Source organism: Salvia hispanica, chromosome 1 (genome assembly GCF_023119035.1).
Source record: "Salvia hispanica cultivar TCC Black 2014 chromosome 1, UniMelb_Shisp_WGS_1.0, whole genome shotgun sequence".
NCBI classification, from domain to species: Eukaryota; Viridiplantae; Streptophyta; class Magnoliopsida; order Lamiales; family Lamiaceae; genus Salvia; species Salvia hispanica.
In genome coordinates this window covers 9,903,591-9,915,795 of record NC_062965.1, presented here as the reverse complement: position 1 = coordinate 9,915,795, position 12,205 = coordinate 9,903,591, and the positions used below count along the sequence as shown (strand labels likewise).

The 12,205-nt window shown below is 34.4% G+C and overlaps 2 protein-coding genes and 1 long non-coding RNA gene across 3 annotated transcripts; 2 read left to right on the top strand and 1 right to left on the bottom strand.

Moving 5' to 3' along the window:
• The first annotated feature begins 865 nt into the window (after window positions 1–865).
• On the top strand, window positions 866–2,560 carry LOC125202109 (myb-related protein 315-like). The gene is made up of 3 exons (XM_048100453.1): window positions 866–1,192; window positions 1,578–1,707; window positions 1,954–2,560. Exons 1-3 carry the CDS (start codon window positions 1,060–1,062, stop codon window positions 2,429–2,431), a joined length of 741 nt encoding a protein of 246 aa, XP_047956410.1. The 5' UTR covers window positions 866–1,059; the 3' UTR covers window positions 2,432–2,560.
• Window positions 2,561–4,186: 1,626 nt separating this feature from the next.
• LOC125207015 lies at window positions 4,187–6,577 on the top strand. The gene is made up of 3 exons (XR_007173919.1): window positions 4,187–4,264; window positions 5,614–5,802; window positions 6,360–6,577. It is a non-coding gene; the product is annotated as an uncharacterized LOC125207015 (long non-coding RNA).
• Window positions 6,578–6,667: 90 nt separating this feature from the next.
• On the bottom strand, window positions 6,668–9,299 carry LOC125201598 (protein LOW PHOTOSYNTHETIC EFFICIENCY 1, chloroplastic-like). Its single transcript, XM_048099771.1, has one exon. The coding sequence runs from the start codon at window positions 9,098–9,100 to the stop codon at window positions 6,743–6,745; it is 2,358 nt and encodes a 785-aa protein (XP_047955728.1). The 5' UTR covers window positions 9,101–9,299; the 3' UTR covers window positions 6,668–6,742.
• Window positions 9,300–12,205: the final 2,906 nt, after the last annotated feature.

Below are 12,205 nucleotides of genomic sequence, written 5' to 3'. Positions count from 1 at the left end.
ACTATACATTCTCTTCACTCTAACTATTTTATATCATTTTTTTTAATATGAGTGCAAAAATGTAGTTGCTCACTTATGGTAGGACGGATGGAGTACTATTTCTGTCCAACAAAATAAGTGTTAAATGACATAATTAGTAAAGTAAGAGAGAGAATGAGAAAAGATGGTTGAAGTAGTGTTAATGGATTGCATGGTATTAGTAATATTATTTAAATAATTTAAACATATTCAGTAATTGATCTCATTTTAGTGGAAGACCCAAAATAGTAAAATTAGTCAATTTTTTGGACAGAAATAGTATTTAATACTTATGCATTGATAAAATGAAATATGAGACGATAATGTACAACATTAAAGTGTAGCATTAATTTCGAACCTATGTTACATAAAAAAAATAAAAAAATAAAAACTTGCGATTGAGACAAGAGTATCCATTGCAAATATTCGAACTAGTATTAGATTTTGGAAGTAATTAAGAGTAGTCACCCATAACGACAAAACTCGCCAGCATTGATAGCACCAAAGGGAAAGAATCATTTAATTTATTTTTTCGCCCTAGTTTAAAAAAATAAAACACCTCTAAAAGTATACTTTTTGCTGCATAATGAGGATTTTGTCAAACCAAAGAATAATCTATTTATCCCCACTCTCAATCCTTTATCATTACAAAACAAAATGATGTATAATGATGATGCAATAAAGTATGAGATTGAAACACGACCGGAAGCAAGGTCATACATTATTGCGAAAATTATATGTGCACAAATGATTGTGCAATTTATAATATTCTCACACATCCCATGCTTTTTAGGCCTTCGCCGTTTTTATGTTTCTTTTAATTCAATCATGTACCTTAACACCTCCCCTTTAGACATCACTATTCATTATTTATGTCATGAAACCCTCCATGATCTGTCAGAAAGAATCTTGTTTCTAATATAAGCTCCCTTTGAGCAAACCTCTCATCATCTTCAATCTTTAGGTCCATATAAAGGTCCCTTTTCCCACTTCATTTTCGGTACTTTTGTAACTTTACTTGATATTTTCGGCGATCCCAAAATGGGAAGACAACCTTGTTGTGACAAGATCGGCCTCAAGAGAGGTCCGTGGACGATCGAGGAAGACCACAAGCTCATGACTTTCATTCTCAATAACGGCATTCAATGTTGGAGAACGGTGCCCAAGTTTGCAGGTTTGTTCGTTTTGATTCCATTATTACATTACCTCTGTTCATAAAAAATAGACAAAGGTGAAAATACCACAAATTTTAATGTGCAGTTCGTAAAATAAAAAAAAAACGAGGGAATGAAAAGGTAGTGGAAGTAAGGTAGTGGAAGTAGTGTTAGTGGATATGAGGTCCTCATTTAGAATGATGTGCAGGGTTCGTATTTGTTTATAGCTTTTCACATAATTTGTTGGACTCAAAATGGTAAATTAGTCTATATTATGGACGAAGGTAGTACAGTGTTATGATTCCTATGTAGTATACCAAATTTAACCGGACAGATGAATAATATTTTGAAAAATCAAATCTAAAAAATTGGCACTTTTTACATAATTGTGTGAAATTCATGTAGGTTTATTGAGATGTGGGAAGAGCTGCAGATTGAGGTGGATCAATTATTTGAGACCTGACTTAAAAAGAGGAGCATTTTCGGAAATTGAAGAGGATCGGATCATAGAGCTACATACTCGCCTTGGCAACAGGTCTTAGTTCTATTATTCAAGAATTAAAATGATTTTATTCTTTCCTTCAATCAACAAATTTTTGATCCAATAGTTTTACATATTTGGTCTCATCATTTTTAGATACGTGGATTAAAAAATGTTTGTTTTGTATTCAAAGTAGTATGTCCACTAAATTTGAATTACTTTTAATGCATAAAAAGTATAATTTTTTTAAATACGAGCTAGTTATAAATATAATTAATGTTAGTATTTTTGTATGTTTAGGTGGTCCAAAATCGCCTCACATTTTCCGGGAAGAACGGACAACGAGATCAAAAATCACTGGAACACCAAGATCAAGAAGAAGCTCAGGCTTCTAGGAACTAATCCCATAACACAACAACTGCTTGATAAAAAACAAGATAAAAATGAGTTGGAAATGTACCCCAACTCACAAAATGAGCATGAAAAGGTTAATGGGAAGTTCCAAGTGTTGGAAGAATCAAAAGGAGATCATGGAAATGAAGCAGTGGAGAAAGCAATGAGTTCCCAAAGGGAAATTAGTAGTGTTCAATTGATCAACAACTATGAGATTATGAGTAGAAATATGGAGATGGAGATGCTTATGACAAGCCTAGAAAATGCATCTCAAACTTGTTCTTCATTTTCATTTCAAGATTCATTTAGACCCCTCGGCAGTAGTAGCGTGGAACAATGGGTTCAGAGTATGATGTGTTGGGATGGGATCGATTACATTGATTAACAACTCTTTTTTCTCTTCCTAGCAACGTCTTAAATCTTGTTGTGTAGCTTGTTGAGTGTGATTTGTTTTAGTAATGGATATTGATCTTATTTTCACCCTGAAAAATATGAACCATTTTTGTTTTTAGTCCACTTTGAGTATAACTTTCTTATTTGGAAATTTAACTACACTACTACTAATGTGAATATCACTCTCTCTCTTACTTTATCAATTGTGCATTAAAACTCATGCACAATTAAAAGTTTATAGGAGAAATATTTTTCAGGGACGTTGGGAGTATAAACTTTAGACGAATTTTGGTATTTGCTATAAACTTTGAAAGCAGTTTTATAAATCACAAACTTAAGATTTGTGACAATGTTTTGTGGTGGGTCATTGTTCAAACGGGACATATTTATGAGTCATATTTTATCCTATTAGACATATATTATTCTATTCATAAAAAAAGGCATGTATCATTCAACGTCGAATTCAAGAATTAGGGCGTCAAAACAACATCCTTGCATAATTTCACATCAAGTTGGACAAATTGTACACTTTCAAATATTTATGATTTTTAAGCCTATTTTAAAAGTTTTGTGAGAAATAACAGAATTTACCTATAAAGTTTACGTGTTAAGATCAATAAAGGTGATTTAGGCATAGTGGCTATAATTTGACAAATAACAAGATTACCTATAAAGTTTATGATTTAAGATTCATGAAAAATATTCTCCAAGAAAATATTTGAGAAGATATTATACATTTATGTTTTATAATGCATCTTGTAGTACTATTTTTTTAAAAATAATTTACATTTCTATATGTTTTTTTCTTTGAAATTTATTATTTTTTAAAAAGAGTATATTTTTTTTTTGATAAGATAAATGGGTAATATAGGATTCGAGTGGGAGATATCAATAATAGGAGACGGGCCCGTGGTGTTGTGGACCCTTTGTTTATTTTATTTATATATATTCTAATTAAACTAAATGAATAGTTTATTTCAACTATGAAATTATTAAAAATAAAAAGTTATAAAATTAAAATTCTAATAAATCTTAAATTTACATAATTAAAATCTTAAAAGCTCCAAAGTTACATAATAAAAATCTAAGCATTACCAAAAAAATTACGTAACTACAAACTCTACTCTTTCTAGGGTCATGTCACCTTTTAGAGTACCTCCAATTGTTATATGCTCACATTACTTGTGTCGATGTAAAAGGTTTTTTGCAACGCTTATTACAAAGCAACTATATGTATAGGTTCAAAGCCCAAGTTGGAAACTAACTACAATTTTAGATTGCAATTTTAGAATTGGTAATCATAGTGATGTACTCCCTCTGTCCCACTTTTCCTTTTTAGTTTGTCCTAACTAAGATGACACATTTTCTTTTTTGGTAACTTTTTCTCTCCAATTAATACACTCAACCACTTTTCTCACTCATATTAAAATATTCATCTTTCTTTATCTCTCTACTTTAATACTTACACCCACCTTCTCTCTCTCTCAATTAAACACTTTAATCAATAACTCCTAAAACCCCGTGCCGGCTAAGCAATGTGTCATCTTAGCCGGGACGGAGGGAGTACTATTAAAATATTCTAAACACTCAAAATGATAATGTTAAAAGACTATGTAATACTACAATTTTAGATTGCAATTTGCAAATATTGAATAATTATGTGGAAAAAAATTCTAACAGTTGGCTCTAGACTCTCTTCCCTAAAAACCCGCTGTGAATTATTTCATATTATATCCAATCTCACATTCTCTCTCTCTGTAGAAAAACACTTTTTTTTTCGTTTTTCTCTTCCACCTAAGCTCCAAATCCTGCAATAATGACGTCGGTAAGTTTCTTCTTCTTCGCATATACATATTCATTTGCATGCTTTTTTGTTTTATTTTTGTGCCTACATTTGCATATGATCAAAGATGTAATCCGATTTGAATTTGGAAATCATTATTTGATTTTGATTTATCCGCCAACACATGATCCAATATAATTATGGGTGAAATGCATGCATGCGATTCATGTTTTTTTTTTATTATTATTTAAATTATGTTTGAAGTAATTATTTCAAAAATCTAGATCTCTTTCAATTTGTTGGGAATTTTACGTTCATTTCTTTCGTTTTGGATCATGGCAAAAACGCCAAAGAGAAGGGGTAGTTTGAGGTTGAATATGGAGTAGAAGAAACCGATGTAGATTTCAGTACCATTTGTCATAAATTAAATAGGTATATTGGTCCAGAAAACTATGAACTTTGATATTTAAAAAAAAAATAGAAGTGGTCTAAAATATGAAAACTTGTTTAACATGGGTAATTGTGAAATAATTGTGATATTTTAGACCACTTTTAAAGTTTGTAGAATATAGTAAAAAGTCATTATGTTGATTTAGTTGTGTCAAGTAGAAAAGAAGGGGGTCACGCATGTCAATCAGATATAGTGACTCGACCAACCGTAGGAAATAACACATGAAATCTCAAGTTTGTGATATTTAGGTCATTTTTTAAAGTTCATAAAAAATATCAGAATTTGATTAAGTTAGTGATTCTAGAGACCGATATCCTAGTTAAACACTCCCTCTGTCCATGATTAAATGTCTCATATCTGACCGGTATGAGTTTTAAGAAATTGTTAAACTTTATAAGGTAATGTAGGTAGAGAAAGTCAGTGGAATGTGTGACCTACTTTTATATATTGGTTTTATAATAAAATGTGAGTCAAATGAGTTATTGGAGTGTATGGTCCACTTACCAAATATAGTAAAAGTGAAATAGGACATTTATTATCCAACGGGCGGAAAAAAGAAATATAAATATTTAATGGCGGACGGAGGGAGTAAAGTAAAGGTAGGTAATTGTATTAATATAAAGGAATTCACAATCTACCTGATTCGTAGGTTAGAAGTTGAAACAACGTTAACATTGTGTGGATCGAGCTATTCAGAACCGTACCTCACTAATGTGTTTGTGTGTGTGTGTTTAAGGAATTTGGAAAATATATGCATTGTCAAAAAGTTATTAAGATACAAATGGATTATCTTAAAAGCTAATTTATGAAACAATCGATAAGCAGTAATATCATTGTGTTAAATTTTGTCTTTCTATTTATCTTTTCTATTCGAAGTCATTTTCACTACACTAAAAAACTCTGGTTACATGCCAATTTTGATTTGGTGTGTTAATTACAGCACGAGAAAGGACAATCATTGCCCAAATTTGGCGAGTGGGATGTGAATAATCCGGCTTCGGCAGATGGATTTACGGTTATCTTTGCAAAGGCGAGGGACGAGAAAGCCAAAGGCTCAGCGGGAGGATCCGAGCAGTCGGGCCGCACTGACAGTAGTGCCCACCATGACTTCCCGGATGCTCCCCGCAAGGTGCTTCAATATATTTTGTTAATTACTACTCCCTCCGTCTCACTTAAGATGACACACTTTCATTTTTAATTTGTTCTAACCAAGATGACACATTTCTATTTTTAGTAGCTTTCTCTCTCCAATTAATACACCCAACTAATTTTTTCTCTTTACAATTAAATATTCAATTCTCTTTCTCTCTCCATTTAATACTTCTACACACTCTTTCTCTTTCCAATTAACCACATTAACCAACCATTCCTAAAATCTCGTGTCGACTAAGAAATGTGTTATTTTAGCCGGGACGGAGGGATTAGTTATTATAAATTTGATCTATAAATAATTAGGACCATGATCAATACGAAACCAGTCTTAAACCTTAAATACTAATAATCTCTATTCAACATTATTTTCAATTGATACAATATCCCTATTGATGAATACAACATTCTTAATGAAGACCAACATCATTTTTCTCTTTCTATTTTCAGAATATGATTCCAATGAATGAGATTATAAGTATTTGATTACGTCTTTATCTATACGTGTGTACAATTAGTGTTCTTTGATTGATGCAGATGGCTTGGCTTTGTTGTTTCTGAGACGTGAATTGCATTTGGAGCTGTGGAAAATGAAATTGGAAATATGCAATTGATGAGAAATACACACACGTATATATATAATGTTCAAATTCTGTTTGAACGACTATTTTTAATTTCAATTTTTTTTTTACTTTGTTTTGTAAATGCATATATGTGTAACAATTACTCGATTCATCTGCAGATTTCCAAATTTATTCCCGATTATGGTTTCATTCTTTATTTGTTTATAACTTTGAATTATTTTCTAAATTTTGTTGAAAAGAATCTCCTTGTAAGAATGGAAATTAAAACACATTCAAAAATTAATTCTATAGAAAATAAGAAAAAGAAATAGACTGCAACCAAAGTTTTTACAAACTTTATTCACCCTTTGATGTATAAATTTCTTTCCTAATAAACGGTTTACTTCTTCTTGGAACATCAGCTAATTTACAGAACTCAGACAGATTCTTCCTCAACTCCACCTTCTTCTTCCTCTCCGGCGGCCGAGGGCCCAACGCAGCAACGTCCACTGTCGCTCCGTACACCTCTGTTGCCTGCACAACAGCGTCGTAGGCCTTGGCCGAGAGCTCTAGACCCTCGGTCCGAGCCCTCAGGTGCAGCTCATAAGCCACCCTAGGCTTCCCATCTCTAGCAAGAGCCTCGATCAGCATCTCGTAGGTGATCTCGTTGGGCGCGATCCCATGAGCCTTCATACGCTCAAACCACTCGTAGGCCAAGCCCCCATGGCCGTTCCGCCCACACGAGCTTATGATTGCGTTGAACGTGATGACCGTGGGATTCATACCGGTGGCAACCATTTCCCCAATGAGGTCTTCCAAGAGATCAAACTTCCCTTGGCCGGCATGGATCGAGGCCATGATTGTGTAGGCGTGCAAATTTGGCTCAAACCCGACCCTAACCATGTGGTCCCACACCTGATAGGCCTGCTCGTAGAGCTTCCCTTTCTCGAGCGCACTGAGCAGAGCTCCATACGAGATGATTGTCGGCTTCTCACCTTGCTCCACCATCCTCTTGAATATCTCAATCGCAGCTGAGGTTTCTGCAGCTTTCGAGCAAGCAACAAGAACCGAGTTCCACTCCCGACTGCGCGGTTTAAGCCCTTTCTCCTCCATCTTATTGAGCAACCTCACACCCCATCTCCATATCCCCTTCTTCCTAGCTGCAGAGAGCAGTATATTGAAATGAGAGACGATCAGCTCGTACGACATGTTATTCGGTTTAGGCCCTTTATCCAGCATATCCTCATAGATCTCTAGGGCAGCCCACCACTTCTTGGCCTTCCCCAATAGCCAAATGAGATGGTTGCAAACAGATAAGCTTATCTCGTTGTCTACTTCCCTTATCCGAGTATAGAGCTCCTTAGCCACGACACAGTGCTCCTCTCGTGTGCACGCCCAAACGAGGCGCTCGTGCTCTGCACGGCCATGCTGCAAGCCAGCCTCGTCTATCTCCCTTAGCAGCCTCAACACCTCACTGCTCCGATTCTCCCTCATCACAAGCCAACGTCGCATCACATGGTAGCATACGCGAATGGTGAAGCTTTCTAGCTTGGAGAACTCAAGATCCCAATCCTCACCATCACCATCTCTCCCAATTTCACCCTCTTTGTATCTATTTCGTGTCTCAACAAAAAACGCTAGGGATCCAAATCCATCTTCTAGTCTACGATAAGCAAACAACATGATAGAAAAGGATGCAGGTGATGGTGATATACCTTTACTTGGCATCTCTTTGAAAATTTGGAGGGCCTTACTTTCCCTCCCTTGCTCTGTGTAAATCCCCATCAAAGTGTTGTATGTCACAACACTCGGATGCACTCCTCTTACGACCATATCACTCATAATGTCCTCAACAAAATCGAACTTCCCACATTCCTTCAACGCTCCTAAAAGGCTGTTGTATATGTAGAGGTTCGGCTGGATCAGACCACCACTCTCTTCACTCTTTCTCTTAAGCCACTCAAAGAGAGCCATTGCCGATTCTAGCTTCTTCTCTTTCCCAAAAACTCGAATCACGGTGGAAAAGACCTGAAGGGGAAGGATCCTTTCCACCTTCAACACTTCCTCCACATCATCAGCAGTTCTAGCCGAGCTCAATCTACGTGCTAGTGCAACAACATCAACCCTTTGACTAGTCACATTCTTAACTTTCTCTCCATGATCAACATCACCGCAATTATTTTCAATTTGAAATTCATTGCCACTATCCATCCCCTCCTCAACTCTATGCTGCTCGGGACGAGCAGATTCCACCCTTTGACTACTCGCATTCATAACCCTCTCTACATCATCAGCCCCATCATCATCATCACCATCAAATTCATTGCCGCGATCCGTCTCCTTATCAACTCCATGACATTCCGAACTGTTCCCTCCAAGCGTGGCCTCATCCAACGCCAACGACACAGCAAATGCCGCACCAAGAGAGCCCTTCTTAAGCTTAGAAAAGCCACTAATCGTGCCTGTGGTTGTAGAGCCCAAATAAAGCAATTTGCATCTCAAATCATAGTTTTTGGCGGCTATACACACTCCATTTCTACAAGCCTTCAAATTTCTCGACAAACGCAATGAACCATAGCCATGAACATTGTAAAAATCCAATCTTTTCCTCCTCTCTCCCCATTTAACAGAACTACCGAACGAAACTACCTCCAAATCCAACTGGGGTATTACACAAGATTCACTAGTTGAGGGCCAAATCGTCAGAGCTTGCATATTTGAGCCCAAAATAACTCTAAAAACTAAAGCAAAACTTCAAGATTGAGCTATCCCACCAAAAATTGTGGCAGACTAGTCTAGGATTTTCAACCATCAAGATCAAACAACAGGAAGCCAGAAAAAATAAATGATGTGTTTATGATTAATTTCGGGATAAAATCATACCTTGATTTCAATGGATATGCAGAGGTTTTGGGGTTTGTTTAGTGCAGCTTAAGTTGCTGGCTTTGTCACAGCCATTCAATATCCGAATTCAAACGACGCCGTTTTCGAGGCCCACCTGTTTTGAACCAGGTCCATTTCAATTGGGCCTCACCGCCTAAGGGGCTTATTGCACAGTCATTAAATATGGCTACCTTTTTAGGTACATGCATACAAGTCCGAGTTGTCATGAATCCCACTCGACAACTACAAGTGGGCTTTATTTTTTACTTCCGTCCACCATTAAATATATCTTTTCACTTTTATTACTCCCTCCGTCTCAAGAAAGATGACCCCTCTTTTGGACGGCATGAGATTTTATGTAAATTTATTTTGTGTGTTGAGAGGAGAGAGTAAAGTAAGAGAGAGGGAATAAAATAGAGATAAATGTGTTTCCATTTTAAGTAATGAGTCATCTTAGTTGGGACAAACTAAAAAGGAAAGTGAGTCATCTTCAATGGGACGGAGGGAGTACTATATTTGAAAGTGGATCATACATTTCACCAACTCAATCCACTCACTTTTTATTATGAAACCAGTATATAAAAGTGAGGTTCATATTCCATTAATTTTTTCTACCACTCTACTTTAAAAAGTCAAACATTTGCTTAAAATTCGTGCCGGTCAGATAGAGACATTTAATCATGGACGAAGGGAGTACCATTTTAATTTTTTGAAAAAAATAATAATTATTATTTAATTTAAAACAAATCATTCCAAAATTCAAATTATACTCCCTTGGTCCTATAAGAAAAATAGAAACCTTAGAAACAGAATAGGTTTTTATGCAAAATTTATAACATTGGAGAGATAGAAAGAAAGAGTAATTGGAGTATTGTTAGTGGACCATGAGACCTACCTGATAAAAGAGAAAAACTTACCAAATATAGAAATTGGCTAAATTTGTGGAAAAGACAACAAATTTATTTTCAATTTTTTTTTATTTTTTCTCTCCGTGATACTCCCACCGCCCACCAATTAAGATTCGGCACGAGTTCTAAGAAATCTTTCGACTTTATAAAGAATATGAGTAAAAGAATTCATGGAAAGTGGGTTCCATTTCTATATATTAATTTTATATTAAAATGTGAGTGTAATAGTTAGTGGATTATGGGATCCACCTACTAAAAATGGAAAAAAAAAGTAAATATGTCTTTAAATGGTGGACAGTCCAAAATGGCAAAACATGTCAGATTTTGGAGAACAGAAAGAGTACTTCTTAAACTCATATATAAATATCTCATTCAATCCATAAAATTTTCCACACTTCAAGCCTCTATCTTTCACTCATCCAAAACATTTTCTTTAATTTAGAAAATATTGTACAATTTTGTTAAAATCTAAAATAGTAGAAGGACCATTTTTGTGTTTATGGAAGTAGGAGTACCATTCCATTTCATCATACCAAGCAGTGAATGACCATTTGTGTGTTTATGTGCTTCTTGGTATGACGAAATAGAATAAGGAGGGAATGAAATAAGTATGAGAATGGAATAACCGTTTCATTCCATTCTTTGCCGTATAAGTGCAATGAATACAAAAAGAATAAAATTGTTATTCCTTAATTGATTTCATTTATATGTTTGTCAACTATAAATAATATAAAAATAAAACTAAATGAAACTTAAGGTAATTCATATGTTGGTTCCATCAAATGAAATGAAATTACGAATAACTATTATGTTGATTTAAAAAAATTTTGATTCATTCAAAAATTAGCTAAAATAATTCTCATTTCTTTATCAAGTAGTTCACCTTCTCATTAGATATTTCTCCTTTATATGTAGGAGACTGTTTTTTTAAACTATTTGTTATTAAAAGGTATTACTACTACTATTTACTTTGAAAAGGAATGATTACATTGTTGAATATTCATTTAATTAATCATATTATCGTTTATGAATTGTGATTGTCTCTTATTTGGTTTATTAATAATTTTATTTATAATCATGAAAAATCTCATTTATGATTAAAAAAATAGTAGCACTCCCTCCGTCTTACAATAAGAATTATATTTGGTGTAGGCACGAGTTTTCAGAAATGTAAGATAATGAATTGAAAAAGTTAGTGGAATATAAAGTCCACCTTTTTATATTGGTTTAATAATAGAACGTGAGTGAAGTGAATTAGTGGAATGTGAGACCTACTTACCATTATGGTAAAAGTAAAATATGACTCATATAGTGGGACGGACCGAAATAACAAAATGTAATTCTTATTGTGGGGCAGAGGGAGTATTATTTACTTTAATAAAATTCTTATTATTTTTAAGAAAATCTAATTTAATTAAATGAAAGATCTTATTTCTTTTGAAATAAAATTTTATTAGTGTTGGCACATTTCCTTTTCATACTTGTTTTGAAAAAATATTAATAAATAATTAAAGTGGAGAGAAAGTAAAGTAAGAGAGGATAATATAGTGAAAGACTCTATCAATAAATACTATCCCCTCCATTTTATAGTAATGGAGGCAAAACTTTTCGGCACAGAGATTAAGAAAAATTGTGTTAGGTGAGTTAAGTAAAGAGAGAATAAAGTGGAAAATGAAAATGGTATAGAGATGAAGAGAGAAAAAAGTAAGAGAGAGTAAAGTAGGTGTGGAAAAATGTGTTGACTTTTACTAAAAAGGAAAATGACTCTATTACTATGGAACGGACGAAAATGAAAAAATGTCCATGTTACTATGGAATGGAGGGAGTATGTAAGTAGTGGAATACTCCCTCCGTCCCACAAAGATTGTCCCATTTTTCAATTTCCGTCCGTCCCACAAAGTTTGTCCTATTTCACCTTTACCATTTTGGTAGTGGACCCCGTATTCCACTAACACATTCCTACTCACATTTTATTATAAAACTAATACTTTAAAAGTACGACCCACATCCCACCGACTTTTTCAACTCA

Coding starts and splice junctions, on each gene's coding strand:
- LOC125201598 (XM_048099771.1), bottom strand. CDS start 9,100: ATGCAAGCTCTGACGATTTGGCCCTCAACTAGTGAATCTTGTGTAATA.
- LOC125202109 (XM_048100453.1), top strand. CDS start 1,060: ATGGGAAGACAACCTTGTTGTGACAAGATCGGCCTCAAGAGAGGTCCG. Junction 1,193..1,577: donor AACGGTGCCCAAGTTTGCAG/GTTTGTTCGTTT, acceptor AAATTCATGTAG/GTTTATTGAGATGTGGGAAG. Junction 1,708..1,953: donor CATACTCGCCTTGGCAACAG/GTCTTAGTTCTA, acceptor TTGTATGTTTAG/GTGGTCCAAAATCGCCTCAC.